This window comes from Carassius gibelio, chromosome B7 (genome assembly GCF_023724105.1).
Source record: "Carassius gibelio isolate Cgi1373 ecotype wild population from Czech Republic chromosome B7, carGib1.2-hapl.c, whole genome shotgun sequence".
NCBI lineage: Eukaryota > Metazoa > Chordata > Actinopteri > Cypriniformes > Cyprinidae > Carassius > Carassius gibelio.
In genome coordinates, this window is record NC_068402.1 from 1,041,123 (window position 1) to 1,061,087 (window position 19,965).

The window sequence follows — 19,965 nt, forward strand, 5'->3', positions numbered from 1 at the left end:
GCTGCGTTAAAAACTGCTGCAGTACCTCACACGATACATATGGAAAACATAGGAACAATGAAATACCGTTTTTTTTAGGTTACACCAAGCGCAAAACAGCGGTAATTGTAGAAGCTCTCAAGTGGCACAGAGACCTGGACCATTTACCTCCATGCACACATATGGACATTGGGTATAATATTGTTTTTGGTTTAAGTTACTACACAATGCAGGAGTTTAAAAGCCACAAGTCTTTGGAAAGTTACGAGGCTTTCTGCTGTGGCTGGGTCCATCTACAGCAGGTGATGAAAACAGTGTTGTACTGGCCAAAGTAAGTTTGTTCACATGCGTTTTAGCGTATTGTAATTACATTGCTGTGTATGTTTAGTTATAATTTGATTTTAACCCAATGACACATACTGTACTGTACCAGGTTTTTGTGTTGGGGGCTGCAAAGTGGACAAACCAGTTCTGGGTTAGCTAGGGTAGTTAAATGTGTGATTGCGAGATGTAAATGTCCGGGTTAGATTAAAGCCATTAACAGCGTGAATGCAAATTGACTTACATTGTAAACAATATAATTCCCAATGTCCATATGTGTGCACTGAGGTATATGGTTCAGGTCTCTGTGCCGCTGCAAGAGCTGCCTGGGAGCTTCTCCAAACACCGCTGTTTTGCGCTTGGTGTGAGCTTGTTCCTGTAAGGTCCCCTTTCTTTCACCTTATGTTTTTGCATTGCTTTACTTTCTTCCTTTTCTTTCTCATATTCGTAGATCCGTCCCGATCTGTTCCGCCGACAAAATAAATGCGCAAAAATGAAAGCGCTCTGAAATGTTTAGTCGCGCCTCTGTGAAGTTCTGAAGGCATTGCCCCTGGCAACAGATAGCGTATCCTTCCATCAGGGCCGACCGGCTCAGACCCCTCCCAAATCAACCCAAATCGGCACGTGACTTCTCATTCTCAATAGCACAAGGTTACACAAGCTCTATAATTATAGCTGATATCCTGCACAGCCCAGAGTTTAAACTGATAAGTGTGTGCTGTCATATTATTAGAAAACAAAATAAAACAGTGCAAATCAATATTGAATTCCCACCAAACTATTTTTCAAGCAGTATTTGCACTGTAAACCTTTTTTATTTATGTAAAGTGTGGGTGAACTTAAACTGTATGGCTATGCTGTGGTTCCTGTAGGCTTTGCGTGCGTGCGGGGGGTCGGAGGGCCTCTATGTCCATTTTGCTTGGGGCTCCCAAATTCCTTCAAACTGCCCTGGCTGGGTGTTTGTTTTCTCATGTTTTTTTTTCCTGGTTTTGGGTTAGTTAAAGAGTAAGTTCATTTTATGTTTGTTAGGACACTTAGTCTTGGGTTAAAGCTAGCTCTTTTTGTGTATTATTTTGGCCTGAACTTATTTTTGTGTTCTTACTCTTCGTGTGAACCGCTTACAAAACAGATTGTATTACTGTATAATACTGTATTGTATCCTCACAATAAAAATAGAACCCGAGGAGTCAGACTGTCTTAATCCTCAGAATCTGCTTTAATACTCAGAATGTAGTTACTGTGCTTTCTCTTTGTAGATCATTTCAGTTACAGCATCAGAGAAGAACCAGAAAATACTCCAAAAAACACTTTTGACATGCACTGAACTGTCTAAAATATGACTGTTTATTTATTTATGTTTCATAATAAGAACAACAATCTGAGACTGGAGAAGAAAAAAAAAAGTGAAAATTTTCTCAACATTTAAAGCAAAAAGCCTGATGTGTTTAGTTCTGTTACACTGATCAACCTGTCCTCCAACCAATACGCTTGTATAGGTCGTTTGTCCAAGTCCCTGAAATACGACCCATCAGAGCGTATACTACAATTGCGCTCCTATAGGCAAAAGGTCGTTTTCATATTAATGTTTTGTACTCTTATATTTGCCCTCTGGTTTGCGTTTCGTGTAGCTCAGTTAGTAGATTATTGCGTTATACCTTGATATGTCATCATGCTATAGTGGGTTCGATCCCAGGAATGGACGTGCACGAAAATGTATATGCTCAATAAATCATAATTTAGCATGATTTCTGTGAGGGTTAGGTTTAGGGGTGGGGTTAGGTGTGGTCATTCGAACGAATAAGCCACCTACAGTAGTAAAATATGAAGGAAATACTGTGAGATCGGTGTAAAACGCCCACACATTGAATTTAAATAAACGTGCGTTTTGATTGGTAATGACGTTATACGTCAATTCATGACGACAGACGCAACGCGATACTGTCATTATTTTTAGGCCCGCTAGAGGGCGCTTAACTTTAAAACGTAAATATAGGTCGTAATAAGGTGCTTGCAAAAACGACCTATATGGTCGTTTTTTGTTGGAGGACAGGCTCCACTGATCTATGATTAAAATGACTCTTAAAGTAAAAAAATGTGAAAAAGCCCAACAAACAAAACAGAAAAGTTGGTTTTCATGTGTATATTTATCAAATCTAAATCTCACACTTCATTAACTGCAAAAAAAAAAAAAAAAAAAAAAAAAAAAAAAAAAAACAGCATTATGAAATGTCTTCAAAAATGAATAAATGTAAAAAGCAGTATATGAGAAAGTACATGAAATCAATAAAAGTCTAATTGTCTAGACAAAAACACAGGCACAATTTTATAACACACTGTATTTACAGCTACTGTATTATTAAAGCTGCAGTAGGTAACTTTTGTAAATATATATTTTTTACATATTTGTTAAACCTGTCATTATGTCCTGACAGTAGAATATGAGACAGATAATCTGTGAAAAAATCAAGCTCCTCTGGCTCCTCCCAGTTTATTAACCGCTAGAGCATCAAAAGTTACTGACTGCAGCTTTAATCAAACACTTTATTATTCTGTTGGTTCTATTGGCAGCACAGAGATTATATAATAATGTAATAATAACTTTAGATCAGTTTCTCCCAGAGTTGTGTTGAACATAAGAGCTCATCTGTGAAGAATCTGAGGATCATCAAACTGTGTGTGTTTAGATTCGAGAAAGCAATCGTACATTTGTGTTGTGTTTTACTTTCTTTCTTTTATATTCATTTATAGTGATTTATCATTTAATCATTCAGTTTAATCATCTACTCATTTATAATAATCATTCTAGTCATTAAATACCCATTCCACTGATATATTAATTGATTAGTCATGTATATTATATTGTTTTTATAATATTGTTCTTGTGGTGTTTATTCTTATGACTGTGTGGTTTTAAGGGCTGTTTGTCTTCATGAATCAGAGATCCGAGAGAAAGGAAACTCAAGGTTTGTGGGATGTTGTTGTGGATCAGTTTGGTGTAACAGAACTTGTTGATTTTGTTCTGGTCAGATGAAGTCTGAGAATTAAAACATACACAGCTAAGATTATTCAATAAACTCTGCTTCTTTTTCTTCTTCTTCACTTCGTCTGCTGCTTCTGCTCTTCTCTGGGTTTTTCCTCAGTCAGCTTCTTCTCTGATAGAAGACTGTTAATACAGTTTTGGGGTGGTTCTGCTACCAGACAAACTGATATTTTCTGATGAGATCTAGCATCTGGGGCTGGATCTTAATTATCTGGGGATCTAACTAATGAATATGCTAGAGAGACATTTGTTTAGCTTATGTAGAGATATCAGTGTATATGTATTTCTAAAGTAACTGAATCAAGCACGTGTGTAAGCAGTTCACTCAGATTCATTTCTGAAGCAATGCAAGCGTCACTGTGTCTGCTGCTGTGAATCTCTTTTAGCCGTCTGTTGTCTTCACTGCACTCAGAGACCTTTAACAGATAAAACATATACAAGATGATGCATTATGATCTGAATCATGAGCTCATTCTGTTCACAATAAACCTCGGATCATCACACATAACTAAATCACTTAAAGCAAATTTATATGATTTAATGATTGTCCTCCATGAGTCACGTGACTTCAGGAATCAGAGTAATGTGTGACAGAAACATATTTCAGGTGTGTGGTTTGACTGTAATAGTGCTGAAGCTTGTCTTGTGTTTCTCTCACCTCTGTCTGTGCTGTGCTTCAGTTCAGAGTACAAAGTGTCTCCAGACTCACTGCTCTTCCCTGAAACACATCAACAGACGTCTGAACAACACTAAAAACTGATCAGATGAGCACACAGCGATGGACCAGACCTCAAAGAAACCACAGAAGAGTAAACATGTTTAATCATAATAAGTGTAATATAATAAGTGTCAATATCATTTCCAGTCAACAGAATTACAATAAATCATTATAATTACTTTATTTTATTAGCAGGTTCTGTAAAATATTTAGGCTATATTATTAGTTTAAACATTTTCATATGAACTGTAACATTTCAGATCATCTCTTTATTTAGCTTTTTTTGAGTGTTTGTCCTCAGAAAAAAAAGTTAAGATAATTTATTTTAACCTTTGTCCATGTTTTTCTTGTTTTTCTTGACAGTGATCTCTGAATATGTGACATCTGCCAATGGCTCTGGATCACCTTTAAAGAAGTTTATGTGATTTAATGAATGATATTTGTTGATTTTGAATGATATGTGTTTAAATAAGGTTTATGAATCAACCTTTGTCTCTCTTCTTCACTTCAGTCACAACGTCACAAATCTGATCAGAATCTGCTGGACAGAAAACAGACAGTCTTGAGAGAAAATATCTAATCAAATCAAAATGATATATATAATCATCCCCAGAAGACTATGACTTTAAATGATTAGTGAGTGAGGCTGACCAGACTGTAGAGGAAAGTTTTCTGGTTGAGATTCTGCAGATTGATTTGGGACTGATGTCTGGTTAATGTTACGCTGCTGATCTAGAATAGAAACAAAGAGCATTATGGTCACTCAAGAGTATCTGCAGTGATTACACTGACTCTTTCTGCTGATATTGAGATCTTATCATGAGCCTTTATTCATAAACTGCATCTTTCATGTGTTTCTGTTCAGTTGTATTAATCATGTCATGAACACCTTTGTTCTTCTTGTATCTCCACAGCAGCAGCAGAGAGATGAAGATCAACAAGAAAACACTCGATCCCACAACCACAGCAGTGACCAGAAGAGAAGATGAAGAGTCTGAGACAGAAGAACAAACACATTCAGATCTGATCGTAACTCACATACTATGGGCTAAAATGACAAAGATACATACAATCAGTCTTTATTTAGAGACTTCAGACTTTACACTCATGTCCCTGCTGGATATAACACAATGATTTCATCAGAAAGATAGCGTTTATGTTTATGTATCTGGCACATTCTATAATAAACCTTGTTTTTCTAAAAGCAGGTGTGTTTAAACCCTCAAAACTGATAATTACTTACTTTCTTCTGCATCGGTGCATTGTGTAGTACCTGGTAATGTTAGTTTATCAGAGTATTTACTCACCATTAACAGACAGATGTATTCGGTTACTGTCCTGTGATGAGACTGATCTTATCTGTCCTCTGCACCAGTACTGACCCTGATCAGATGTATTTACTCCTCTGATAGTGAGAGTGTCTCTGTTTACAGTGTAACGATCAGACGTCTGTAACATTACACTGTCTGTGTCTTTATACCACTCATATCTCCAGTTACTGTGAGACTCAATCACACACTTCAGATTGACTGTCTCTCCAGTGAATACAGGACTGTCTGGAGTCACAGTCAGTGTAGATCTGGGGGAATCTGGGAAGAAAATAAAATGTGACTCAAAACACACGACACAGAAGACATGAATTTAGGCTTTTATTCACATGTTTTTTGGATCTTCTAAGTTCTGGTTTCCTGAACTTTTAATGGAGGAACAGAAACCTCTCAGGTTTTATTTAGGTTTCTTAATTTGTGTTTCAAAGACTAACCAGAGTCTTCTGGGTTTGGAAGTACATGAGGCCGAGTAAATGATCTGTGTGTAATAATAACTGCATTCTGCTCTAAAACAATCACTGATCACAGCATCTGTCCTGTAAAGAAACATCTGACACAGTTCTGCATCTGAACAGAATCACCACTGAAAGTGAACTGATTCAGTCATCTTATAAAGACAGACAGATGTGATTCTTCCAGAGGAGTGTGAGGAAAGATCTGAGCTACAAACACACACTGCTGTTCAAACGTTTGGGATCAGTAAGATTGTATTATTATTATTATTATTTATGTATTTGCTCACAGCTGATTGGTCAAATATCTGTTGCAAACTCTTAACTAGATCATAATATAATCTGACTGTGAGCATGAAATGAGAGTCAAACTAAGATCAGATTTATCTGGTTATGGACTCGTTTGTTGAACCTGGTTTGTTTTGAGATGATATAATGAGAAATGAACAGCCTCACCTGATACTGTCAGTGTAACTCCGTCACTCATCTGTGTGTGTGTTGCTGCTTGTGTCTGAGTTCCTCTACAGCTGTACACACCACTATGAGACGGATCCACAGATGGGATTTTATAGTTCTGGTCTCGTCCTGCGCTGTAATCTTGTTTGTAGTCTTTATACCAGCTGTACTGCCAGACTCCTGTCTGCTGTATGTCACATGTGAGAGTGACCGTCTCTCCTCTGAACACACGTCTATCAGGATCAACACCAACTACAGGTTTGGGTCTCACTGTGAAACGAGCAAAAAACACACTTCACACGCCTGAAAACATTTAGGATGATTCAGATGATACCACAATTATTTTTATTTTATTTGATATGTAGTTTAACTGACAACACATTGTTAATGTATGACAGTATTTATCATGTTTTATAATAAACACCTCTAGTTGTCTTCCATTAAAAAAGTATAGAAAGAGATCCCTGACCTGTTACTGTAATCGTAACTGTATTACTGAACTCGCTGTAGTAGTTTCCTCGTCGTGCTCTGCACCTGTATTCTCCTTCATCAGAGTCTCTCACAGACTTGATTGTTTTAGTTGCATCAGTCGTGGATTCAGGGTTTGAGTCTTTTCTCCAGTGAATTGTCCATCCAGTTAACTGTCCCACATCACAGCTCAGAGTAACTGTGTCTCCAGTGAACACTGAACTCTGGGGTTTTACAGTCAGAGTCGGCTTCAGTTTATCTGTGAGAGTACAGTAATGCAGTGAACATTTTACATTTTAGTTGACTGAACACAATATTTCATATTATAAAATTAAACTGAACACTGCTGAAATACTTTTTGTATCTGGAACTGAATTAAGTGTAATAATCCAACAATTAGCAAAAGCACACACACACATGAACATCACTGCATCAGCAAATACACACTTACTGACTTTTAATTAAAGCAACATGCAGCAAACAATGAACATGTTTTTTTAATGTTAATTTACAGTGTATTCAGTTTTAAAAAATAAAAATAAATAAATAAAAATAAATAAATAATAATAATAATAATAATAATAATAATATATATATATATATAAGCTAACTTAAAGTTTCAACAGATTATTATTATTATTTTTTTTTCTAGATCAGTGTTATCCCATCTTACTAAAAAGTTTTGAACACAAACTGATATTTTCATCGAGATCATAACCAATATTGGATTTTTAAGTGAAGTGAGTTCATGAGGACAGTAGTTTCTGCCTCACACGGACCGATGGCTAAACGTCTGATGCAGGGGAGAAGAGGCCAAGATGGCAGCAAGTGTGGTCGAAGTTTCATGCAGCTGATTCAATTTTACTGTCCATCCCCTACATTTTAACTCTATTTCAACCTGGAAGCATCATAATGTTCGATTATGCATTAAGGCACTTTTCTGTTTTGTTTAAGCGAAGTAACTTGTTATTGAAGTAAGTTTAATTTTCTCCTTTAGTTGGAGATCGTCAACTGACCTCAAACGCACCTGGAAACCAAGGATAGCACGATGAAACGCAAAGGAAAAAATAAGAATTCTACTTCCAAGTAGCTTACAGAAGAAATTGAATTAGATGTTCCTGTTGATGTTGTTGGGTCTGCTGCACGAATCGAGATAGACCATCAATACGGCAAAAAAAGTCCCGCTGTCACACAGTGTGAAAGCTCAAGTCTCGAGATTGTCCACGACTCTGACCTAGATACGCCTGTGAAACCTCAGCTAAAGAAATCTTGAGGTAAAATTTCTCTGACGGAATTGCAAGATAACGTCATTGAGGCATTGACATCCAGGATTAAAGAAGTGCAAGCGACCTCGGCAAAATGATTACCAGCAACACTTGAGCATTGAGGGTCTTAAGAAATCAATTGACTGTGTTTGAAGAAGTAAATGCTTTAAAAACAGATTTGATATGAGGACAGTGATATTCAACTCACCCTTCACAGTGAGAGAAACAGAGTTTGCCTGTGATGAGTTTGGTCTCTGATCTCTCCGTCCTCTACACCAGTACTGACCCTGATCAGATGTAATTACTCCTCTGATAGTGAGAGTGTCTCTGTTTACAGTGTAACGACCAGACGTCTGTAACATTACACCGTCTTTATACCACTCATATCTCCAGCTACTGTAATGAGTCTCAATCACACACTTCAGATTGACTGTCTCTCCAGTGAATACAGGACCGTCTGGAGTCACAGTCAGTGAAGATCTGGGGGAATCTGGGAAGAAAGAAGGAAGATAATACATTAATAAAATTAATTATTAGAAAAATAAATCAATTTACAGGGAAAATATGTAAATGTTTTACTAAACTATAATGCATACTTTTTTTAATAAAAAAAAGTTAATAAACGGAAGCAAAAATGTGTGACTCTCTTAGTTCATTATATTTTATGCACAATTTTTAATGCTAAATTAAATCAATTTAAACGTTTGGTTACTTATGATGATATTAAATTGGTTACATTTATTTAGTCAGAATATTTCCTATTCCTTTTAGTTAACCCCTAAACATTGATGCATTAACGATCAAACATGTACTAACATGTAGTTAAGACTGTGTTCTTCATGAATCCATATGATTTGTCAAAGATGCTCTTGATTGATTAATAATTTGCTCATGTCTTCACTAATCGTGAGTTCACGTTGAAGTAAGTATTAATTTAAGTGTTAGTACATTATTATTCATGTATCTTTACTGTAGTATTACCTAGAGAGAGTTCAGGAGGACAATGATATTCAACTCACCCTTCACATAGAGATAAACAGCAGAGCTTGATAGTGATGAGTCTGTTCCTCCATCTCTCCGTCCTCCACATGAGTAATAATCCTGATCAGATATAATTACTCCTCTGATAGTGAGAGTGTCTCCGTTTACAGTGTGATGATCAGACGTTTTTAATTTTACACTGTTTCTATACCACTCATATCTCCAGTCACTGTAAGTCTCAATCACACACTTCAGATTGACTGTCTCTCCGGTGTATACTGTTTCGTCTGGAGTCACTGTCAGTGTAGATCTGGGGGAATCTGTGAACAGAAGAAAACAAACTCTGAACTGAAAATCTGATGTAGCTGATAGTGATGTCATTATGACTAAAAATACATATGTTATAATAACATTTTAAATAAATGTAAAATGTTTTATTAATTTCTTTGTTTTATTAATAGTATTTTGAAATGAGAAAGTTATTAAAGCATTATTGATCAGTTCTTGTTCTGGCCGATAGATGAGACTGTTTACAGTTAGAGGTTTCAATAAAGCATCTACATTTACATTTAATTATTTAACATACGTTTTTGTCAAAAGCCAAGTACAAGTTATATACAGGTGCATCTCAATAAATTAGAAAGTCGTGGAAAAGTTTAATTCAGTAATTGTGAAACTCATTTATTAAATAAAATCAGTTCACACAGACTGAAGTAGTTTAAGTCTTTGGTTCTTTTAATTGTGATGATTTTGACTCACATTTAACAAAACTGCATCAATTCACTATATGATGACATGCCAATCAGCTAATTAACTCAAAACAAAGAAAAAAAAAAGTTTTTGAGTTATTGACTAAAGTTTCCTGAGTCTCCAAACACCAACCCTAGTCATTACCTTTCCTTCCTTCCTTCCTTCCTTCCTTCCTTGTTTTTTTTTTTTTTTTTTAGCAGCAGCAGCATGAGGAACATTGGAGAAGGTGAGTGACAAAATATAGACACAAATCATCAGCAAAGAGACAAATGTAGGATCCTCATATGATCCATGTAGACAAATAAAGTACTACAACACAATTCACATTAGTTTAATAAATCAGATGTAGTGCAGTACAGCACAGTACCTTGAGTGAGTCCAGCGTGGATGAAGGACATCAGCACTAAAAACAGAAGAAACACAGAGATGAAGCATTTCCATTCATTCAACACAATGCAGATCACTGAAACATGTCTAGAGTTTGAACTGAAAGTGTTTTTCTGTGTTTTGAAGCTCATCATGAGAACTGATGCTGTAGATTCTCCATCATTTAACATCAACACACACAATGACGTCACAGGACTCATGAACCGATACGAGAGTCGATTCACTGATGATTCACTGCTGCCCAGAGAAGCACTTTCAACCTCTGAGATTCACAACATACAACACATGAGTGTATTCTCATCCACCAGTGTGACGTCAGACAGTAAAGCTCTAGAGAAACGGCTGACCAGTAACAATGACTGTAAAGCAGTTTACAGAAGTGCTCTTGCCAAGTGTGCAGCTCTCTGGACAAAAACTAGTCGCTCTAAAGTGGCTTCAGACCAGGTTGAGGATGTGTAGGGGATGTGTTAATTTTTTTTGAAGTTATTTTTTTTTAAACTTAATTTTTTTCTGGATTCCATTTTTTTTTTTTCTGTTTCAATTTTTCTCAACTCCTTTTTGATAGTTACATTTAATTGTATTAATCAAAAATTATTAAATTAATTAAAATCATAACATAAATTTTAACAACAATCTATAATAAGTTTAACAAAAATGACATGTTTAGGGCCCTATGAAATGTTTTATTTTTTCTTCACCATGTTTTATTGTTACCAAGTTCTTTTTCAGCATGTCTAATTATTAAAATGCATAAAAACAACTTAATTTATTCTTAAAACATTTAAGTAGTAATAGTAGTAGGCTATGTAAATTACATATCAGCTAATGATGCCTTGTCTCTCATCACAGAAATCCCAATCAGAGATTTAAACACCATTTTTTTAGATGGAGTGTAAAGAGCATCATTGAGCGACAGTTTCAGTTCCTGAAGGAATATTGTGCAGTGTTAAGTCCTCTTGCTGCTTCATTAGATATACTACAACGAGAAGATGATTGCTACTACTGCACCCTCCTGCCATCTTAGAGATTCTCATGTCAAAGTTGCTTGTGTCGAAAGATGCTTGCCTTTCCCAGATGACAGCTGACATGCCTGGTGCTAATGTACAGGTAAACATGGGCCCTACATGAAGAAAACATGAAGGAAAAAAGTAAACTTTACTTAACTAAGTTAAATGAAAGTAACAAAGAAAATAAGGATTTTTTTTTTTTCTTGGCTAGGAAAAGGTTGAATATCTATTTAGTTGAAGTTTCCTTTCAACAAATTTCACTCAACAAATAAAATTGAATGAAGAATTTACTTCGTTTATTATTATTATTATTATTATTATTCTTGCCTAAACTAACATTTCCATGTAAATTACATTTTTTTTTTTTTTTCTGTAGTATTTACTTCACCACAGAATCATTTTTATCAGTGCCGCCTTAAATAATAGCTTGCAGTGTAGGCTATAAGCCTGCAGTTTAATATAGCTGATGTACAATAACCCAAATTTATGAGGCTGTAAAAGCTGTTAAATGAACTGTATATGTTTGTCTAATGTAGCCTACTATTTCATATCACAGGCAATCAAAGACAGATTTGCATCCGTCTTGGACACTAAGGATGATCTGATGGCTGCTGCCACAATGCCCAAATTAAAGGTCCACTGGCTCAAAGATGAGAAGAGAAGAGATGCTGTTAAAACCGTGCTAATTTCTGAGTGTCATGCCCTGATTCCTGAAGAGCCACTGATGAGACCAGCAGTTCAGATCCTGCAGAGACTGAAGTCATGGAGCACTTAAAAATGCCTGGATCTGACGGACTAGGATTAAGGAAATTGCTAAGCAGTAAAAAAAAAAAAAACACTCCAATACCATCAAGTGCACCTGTCGAAAGGCTTTTCAGCCTGGACAGTATTGTTCTGACCCCAAGGAGGAATGGGCTGTCAGATAAAAGATTTGAAAGACTTTTGCTTATGTGATACAATCGTTATTTCAAAGAATATAGAGAAAAATGAGTTGAAAATGATAAAGTTTATGAGATATACTTTTTGTTGCACTTTCTGTTTTCAATGTGTCACTTTTGTTGCGCTTTCATTTTGTGCATTGTGATAATTGCAACAAACAATAATTGTGTAATAGGTTGAAGAGTTTGTGACTTGCTATGTTACCGCCTCTGGAAGCCACATCTCCAGGAGACAGAGGAGAGTGAGCTAAGGGGAAAACGGGGTCAGGGTTTTAACTTTTCTATTTCCTTTTTATGGGCTTCTTTTTTTGTTGTTGCCATGAATCTAATAAAAAGCTAGTTTGGTTCTCAGGAGAAGAGTTTTGTTCTCGTGTTTCCCAAAGCCTGTGTTTTGAGACGTGTGTTGACACCATTTTAAAATGAGCCGACCATAGCCTTCTTTATCCTGTTGTTTCTGGATTTTACAGTGATGCATATTTCTTTGTGCAGATGGGGATATCGTTCTTTCATATGATTCAATATTTATACAATAAACTCTATGCAGAAAGATTAAGTGATGATAGGACTATGATGTTTGTCCATGTATCTACACAGTAAATCAAGAAGAAGGAAAGTAAAGTGATAAGTAGTGAAGTTACTTTTCAAATGCAGTAACTAGTAAAGTAATCTCATTACAATTAACAGAAGTAACTAGTATCTAATTACATATTTTGAGTAACTACCCCAACATTGCTATTAGTACAGGCCTGTTATTTTTACAGGAAATGCAAGTCAGTCATATGATTGCACTGTGCATAAAAAAACACCTTATGAATTACACAGACAGGAGCACGGCACAATAAAAATAACTCATGATGCCATACAAACTCTATAAGCTCCACTTGTGATTATGAGCTTGAATAATACCAACTTTCATATGCAGTTTTAACTCCCACATTCCTATTTACGATCATTCTAGGAGCACGTGAAGGCAGCATCAGTTAAAACAGACAAACAATGGTAGCTTTAGCAACATTAGCCTTACAGAGTCTCAAGAAGCTCTTTCAGAGAGGCAATGGAGAAACTTTTGTGCAAAACCTGCTTCATACTGACGCTCATTCACAAAAGCTGTCTGGTGTAAAATGATTGGCGCAGACATAAACTTATTTTTGTAGAATTGAGGGAGCATTTCTTCTGAAAACAAAATGATTCCACCTTGTCCTCAAGCGGCTGGTTTTTGGAAGTAAGGAGAGAGCTATGTGGATTCATACATCCAGCTACAGAACAACTAAAACTCTTGGGAGACATTCTCGTCAGCGCAGCAATGGCAGACATCTCACTGTATCTCACTGTAAATTTGCTCAGGGCAGCTCTGAGTTAAAATGACAGTGTCTTTTAAAATTTGTGACCGGAGCCTGTGGCTAATGTGACATCACCCCATGAGTGGGTGGATTTGTATCATTATAGGGTTGTGTACACACACTCCCAACACACAATTAGGTCCAAACACCATGCAAAAGTGAATTTTGCATAATAGGGTCCCTTTAAGTCCTCAGTTCTCCTTCAGTTTTGTTGGTTCTTATCTACTGTATATGTATGTGTGTTCCTGGCCACCTCCATGTTGCATAATCTTTTGTGAAGCAATAAAATGACAGTTTACCCTTCATCTTCCTGTGTGTACTCTCACCACCAACCTATGACAATATTTATGTATGTATGTATGTATGTATATTTATCTATGTATACAGTCATCCTCAAAAGGTTTGGCAGTGACTTACATTCTGTTTTTTGCAAAGTTTGCTGCAAAGATGTTTTGGTGTTAATTCACACTGTTCCTAGATTATTGTGTAGATCGTTCAGATGCAGTTTAAATAATCACTAAAAGTTTTGTTGGCCAAAATATTAACATTTCACAAATAAACATCACTGAATTGCGCAACGTTCTGCTAGGTTTTCAGAGTTGAACAACATGCTTCCTGGAAACAGTGTGCAATGGTATTTGAGATAGTTTTCTCTTGTTTGGTGGGTGTGTGTTAGAAATGTCAGTCCAATCAGCAGCAACATATAAACAACACGGTATTAAAGAGACCGCTCACACAGTGTAATTAACATCAAAATAAATTCACAAAGAGCAAGTATATTGTTTGCACATGATTATTTATATTAAATGAAAAATAACTGAAATACTAAGAGCACAAGTATAGATCTGGAACTTCTTTTTGTCAGTCTAAATATTATTTAGTAATTGAAATGTCTTCTGGTCCATATCCTTTCCTTAGGAATTTGTGCTAAATACTGATTAATGTAACAAAAATGCTATACATATTTATATATTTTGCTGTTGTATTGTGGAGTGACACTTTCATAAATGTCCCTATACTCCTCTGATTATATAATGGTGAATATTACAATATCATGGCACAACAACATTGTTTAGCAGTAATGATAAGCCAATACTCACAATAAAATAATAAGGTCATATAGATCCTAACACAGTCTCGAAGGAAATAAGTGGATTATCCTTCACCGGAAATGTTGGATTACAAAAATTTCCAGAATCCGTCTGTGGCGAGTGGGGTGGGGACGAGGACCGTGGGAACGAGGAGTGAGGCCGGTGGAGTGATTGGAGATGAGCGACACCTGCTCGACCCACCACCGGTCTCGAGTCCCACGGAGGAGATGGAGGGATATAATACAGGAGCGACGACAGTGAAGGACGAGAGAGGACCAGGCCTGGGCTTTTAGTTATGTTTGCTTTTTATTTGTGCGCATCAGTCGTCTGTGAGGGGCTGATGCACTGTTTTGTGTTTATTTTGAATTATTAAAGTTTCATTTTGATTGTCCGCTGGTTCCCGCCTCCTTTTTCCCGGTGATTATGGAGTTTTTATTATTACACCTTCACTTGATTGTTCTCTTTTATTCTGGAGGGCAAGGGCAGTGACCGTAACACTGAGTGTATTTTGCAGTCTTAAACACGTATTTATTCAGATTTCATCAGGCTCTGAAATTCTTGAGAAAGAACATAAAGAATGGCCTTCTCAGCTGTTATAGTTCTAACTCTTGTGTCATTAGAACAGAGTGTTCAACATACCACTGTTTCAGTTTAAAAAACCTTTTGCACCGTTCTGCAGTTTATTACATCTAAGCTATAATATATATATATATATATATATAAGTTTAATATATACTTAAGACAAGTTTTTCCCTTTTAACACCATTCTTTGTAAACCCTAGAAATGGAAAATCCCAGAAATTGAGCAGATTGTGAAATACTCAGACCAGCCCATCTGGCACCAACAACCATGCCACGCTCAAAATTGCTTAAATCATCTTTCTTTCCCATTCTGACATTCAGTTTGGAGTTCAGGAGATTGTCTTGACCAGGACCACATCCCTAAATGCATTGAAGCAACTGCCATGTGATTGGTTGATGAGATTATTGCATTGATAATCCTTTAGGTGAATGTGTGTGTGTATATATATATATATATATATATATATATATATATATATATATATATATATATATGTGGCAAAGTGGTCTTTTTGCAGCAATATTCAACACTCAAGAGATATACAATAGACTACGCCACCCTGGGACTATACCAGGGAATCACAGTTCACTTAAAATGTTATAAGGAACCCAGGTTCATTCCACTGAATAAAATGAGCAAGAGACGTGGGTAGCAAAATAGAGTTTGTTTATTAGTACAAAAGTTTAAAATGCAGGAATAATAGTCACCCAGCCAATTACTAAGCTGGAAATCACAATCCACAATAAGGATTCACATTTACTTCGGAGCTGTAGCCTATTGGCATCAAATGGGCTAAGAGAGGGAGCAAAAGAGGAGAATCACACTAAGTGCACACACACACACTCACTCCGATACCCGTGATTTTATCAGTGGTGCTCACACAGCATAACACAGCACACGGTGAAGGAAAGCCTCACTGCCGTCGGACACACAGCTCCTGTAATTGTAATACAAAACAAAATAAATCAAATCAATAGAAATTAATCAATAAAAACTTATTAAATGCAGGGGAGCAAAAGAAACCCTTCCAACATAAAGAAAAGAAATAAATTCTAGCTTAAACAGCTAGATAATAACACAAAAGGAAAAGGAAAATAAATTTAAAGACAACAATGTCCAAGAGAAAATCTCAGCATTCTGAACCAGTCCAAAATGAGAAACACCACAAAGGGAAAATGAAGAAATAAATATCTGAATGAGCGCGGCCCTTGAACTCGTTATTTCCCAACGTACGAGGAAAAGATCTTTAAAATACAGTCACAGTAGGAGCAGGTTTTAACCAACAACTCCAAAATCGGGCCGCGCTAAATCACCCAGGACAAAATGATGAAAACACACAACAAAAATATACAGAAAAGAAACGAAAGCAAATCCAGCAGGAACAAAACAGCAGCGTGCTTCTATATGTAGTAGGGAAATGCAGCACGCACAGTCTTAGCCCCTAACAGATAATAAGACGATTAGTAAACTAGTTATAGTTTATGAACAGCAATCGGAAATATAAACACACATACCAAATAACGCAGCCGTTCGCCACACCAGAAAGCAGAGCTGACGTCAGTATCCACGGGATAGAAATGAAGTAGATGCCAAACAGCATATATTGGATGTCCCCACTCAAACGGTAAACACACGGGAATGCTGCGGTAAAGATAAACATAGCTGACCCCCACACCACATCACCTAAAACCTCTGGCAATATACTAAATCTTACGTACCTGGGACTAGGCAGTGTAACGAGCCAGACCGCACGTAACGGTTGTTTACAATAGACTCTCCAGTGTACGCAAAGCCCCACAAAATGACACAAGCGGTGTTAAAATGCCCAAACGGCTGTGTTTTAACCACAGACCTCTGTTGAATGCCGGTAAACAGGAAGAGCGCAGGCACAGAACAGATGACGCACATCCGGCCCGCACCAAACAGCCATTTATACACACCTCCCTGCGGGAAGATAGGCTACCAATAACATGACGTCACTACAGGGAGGATCTGACTAATCTGCCACAATCTACCCCTACTTTTTGTATCGTCGCCCCGACGATAGAATACGGCAACCCCACTTATCAATTCCAAGGCCTGTAAATGACAGAGATCCCACTAGAGACAGACCCACCTAGGGGCACAGCCTCACCAGGCACCTCCACTGACCGTGGCAGGTGATGGACATTGGAGTGCTGGCCTGCTCTGGGTCTCGTTGATCTCCGCAAAGCCATTACCTCAGTGCCTGGTGGGCCTACAGACACAGTAACAGATCCCGGAGCGAGACCCATTTCTCCAGAACGGTGTTGTCCTTGGGCTACTGGTATCCCAGGTACCGTCACAGGGGGGCAAGGGTCCAAGATATCCAAGGGAGCTTGGACAGCTGCAGGGACTAAATTACTAACAGCCGGACTCTGAGCCTGGGGGGTTTCAGGGACGAACAGTAGCAAATCGCCCTCGTCTGGCTCATCCTCTAAAGGCAGCGCCCCCTCCACCAAAGGCCTATCCTGAGGGCTCGAAACTGGACGGTCCCCTAAAATCTTAGCCTTCAACAAAGAGCGATGAACATGCCTTACCTTACCCAACTCATCAACCGGTGCAATTGTATATACTGAACCCCCTTCAACAGGTGCCTTCACTACTTTATACACAACTGGGCTCCACAAGTCTTGGATCTTATGGCGACCTCTCATGCCACACTCACGGAGGTAAACCAACTGGCCCTCCTCAAGTGACACACACCGCACATTCTGATCATGATGTGTTTTACGTCTCTCCGCGGCCACCCTTAGCCGATCACGTGCCCCTTCAAAGGCCACATGGAGCCTAGTTTGATGTTCCACAACCCACTCATGAACATTACCTACCCCCACCTCCTGGACTCTGCCCAACAAAAAGTCAACTGGGAGCCGTGGTTCTTGCCCAAACATTAGGAAGTATGGGGACTCACCAGTGGTCTGATGCGGGGTGGTGTTATAACAGAAAAGTACTTGTGGAAGGCAAGACACCCAGTCCCTCTTCCGAGAAACAGGCAATGTACGGAGGAGATTATGCAACGTCCTATTGAAGCGCTCGCATTGGCCATTACCAGCCGGATGGTAAGGAGTAGTGCGAGACTTCTCGACCTTGTACAACTGACAGAGCTGCTGGATGAGAGAGGATTCAAAGTTACGGCCCTGATCGGAATGAATCCGACCAGGGACCCCAAACTTGTAAAACCACTCGGCCACAAGAACCTGGGCCACAGTCTCCGCCCGTTGGTCCCGTGTGGGGATAGCCATGGTGTACTTCGTGAAGACATCAGTCATCACGATGACATTTTCAACTCCTGAACGAGAGGGTTCAAGCACAGTAAAGTCAATGGCTACGATCTCGTTAGGTCTTGATGCCAACAAATGGCCCATAAAACTACGGGCAGTGGGACCCCCATGCTTAGCAACTTGGCACCTTTCACACTCCTGGCACCATCGTGCCACTTCTGAGGACATTCCAGGCCAATAGCACCGCTGCTGTACCAACTCAGTGGTACGCTCATTCCCCTGGTGCCCATGCTCCTGATGAAGCTGCCTCAAAACCTCAGATTTTAAGGTAGTGGGTAAAATCAATTGAAAACACTCCTCACCCCCATCAGAGCGGAACACTCGTCGATACAATACACCCTCTCTCTCAATGAACCGATCCCACTGACGAAGCAGGATCAATCCCAGCCTAGACAACCGTTTGCGTTCTTCCGCTCTAGGGAACACCTTTCGTTTCCAAAAGGGCAAAATTTCATTAATCACAGGGTCTGCCTGTTGCAAAGAGCTCAATTCTGCAGTGGTATAACTGGGCAGGGCTGTGATCACCGCTTGAGTGGCTTGAACAGCTACCTGCGTACCAGCCCCCTGCTGTACAGCACGAGGAACTGCAGTGCCTGGAAGCAAGTCCCCTAACATGCTAGAGTCGAGTGGGTGCTGCCTCGACAGAGCATCTGCGTTTCTATTACATCTGCCTGATCGATACCTCACCTCAAAATCAAAAGCTGCAAGTTGTGCTGCCCAACGCTGTTCAGTCGCCCCAAGCTTTGCCGATGATAGATGGCTAAGGGGATTGTTGTCGGTGAAAACAACACATTTGTGCCCCAACAAATATTCACGGAACTTTTCAGCCATGGCCCACTTGAGCGCCAGAAACTCTAATTTCATAGAGCTATAGTTGTTCATATTGCGCTCAGTGGGCCTAAGACTGCGGCTGGCATATGCAATTGGCCGCACGGTTCCTCCCTGTTCTTGGGAAAGAACTGCCCCAAGACCACTGAAACTAGCGTCAACCTCCAGAATAAATGGCAAAGTAAAATCTGCGTAGGCAAGCACAGGGGCAGAGGTGAGTTTCCTCTTTAAGGCTTCAAAACTATCCTGACAAATCTCACCCCAGGCACCGTTAAAACTCACCTCTCTACGTTTCTTTGTCTTGCCACCTGCCAGTTCGGCCACCAATTTATGCAGAGGGGCCGCCAACCTGGCAAACCCCTCCACAAAACGGCGGTAATAACTGGCAAAACCCAGGAACGAACGCAACTCGGACAGACTTGTAGGAGTGCGCCACTGAGCTACCACTTCAATTTTACTTGGGTCTGTGGACACACCTTGAGACGACACCACATGCCCTAAATACTTTACCTCACGTTAAAAGAAGGCACACTTTCCTAACTTGGCTTTTAGTCCTTCAGCCCCTAACCGACCCAAGACCACTTCCAGACGCTGAGCCACCGAGGAAGAGAACACCACAATGTCATCTAGATACAAGAGCAAAGATTGGCATTGTTGGTCACCAAACAACCTCTCCATCAGACGTTGGAAGGTACTGGGAGCGTTACAGAGACCAAATGGCATCCTATTCC

General features: G+C 38.7%; 1 protein-coding gene across 2 annotated transcripts; it reads right to left on the bottom strand.

Annotated features, from left to right (window-relative positions):
- Positions 1-1,468: 1,468 nt before the first annotated feature.
- Positions 1,469-8,629, bottom strand: LOC127962244 (Fc receptor-like protein 5). Of its 2 annotated transcripts, none has more exons than XM_052561788.1 (10): positions 8,236-8,629; positions 6,764-7,021; positions 6,295-6,564; positions 5,366-5,647; positions 4,948-5,052; positions 4,710-4,790; positions 4,546-4,596; positions 4,389-4,463; positions 3,999-4,058; positions 1,469-3,756 (listed from the first exon to the last, which is right to left on the bottom strand). In XM_052561788.1, exons 1-10 carry the CDS (start codon positions 8,543-8,545, stop codon positions 3,749-3,751), a joined length of 1,500 nt encoding a protein of 499 aa, XP_052417748.1. In that variant the 5' UTR covers positions 8,546-8,629; the 3' UTR covers positions 1,469-3,748. The 2 variants fall into 2 exon arrangements, with proteins under 2 accessions (XP_052417748.1, XP_052417747.1); XM_052561787.1 differs by having other exon boundaries at positions 4,546-4,599.
- Between the last annotated feature and the right edge of the window lie 11,336 nt (positions 8,630-19,965).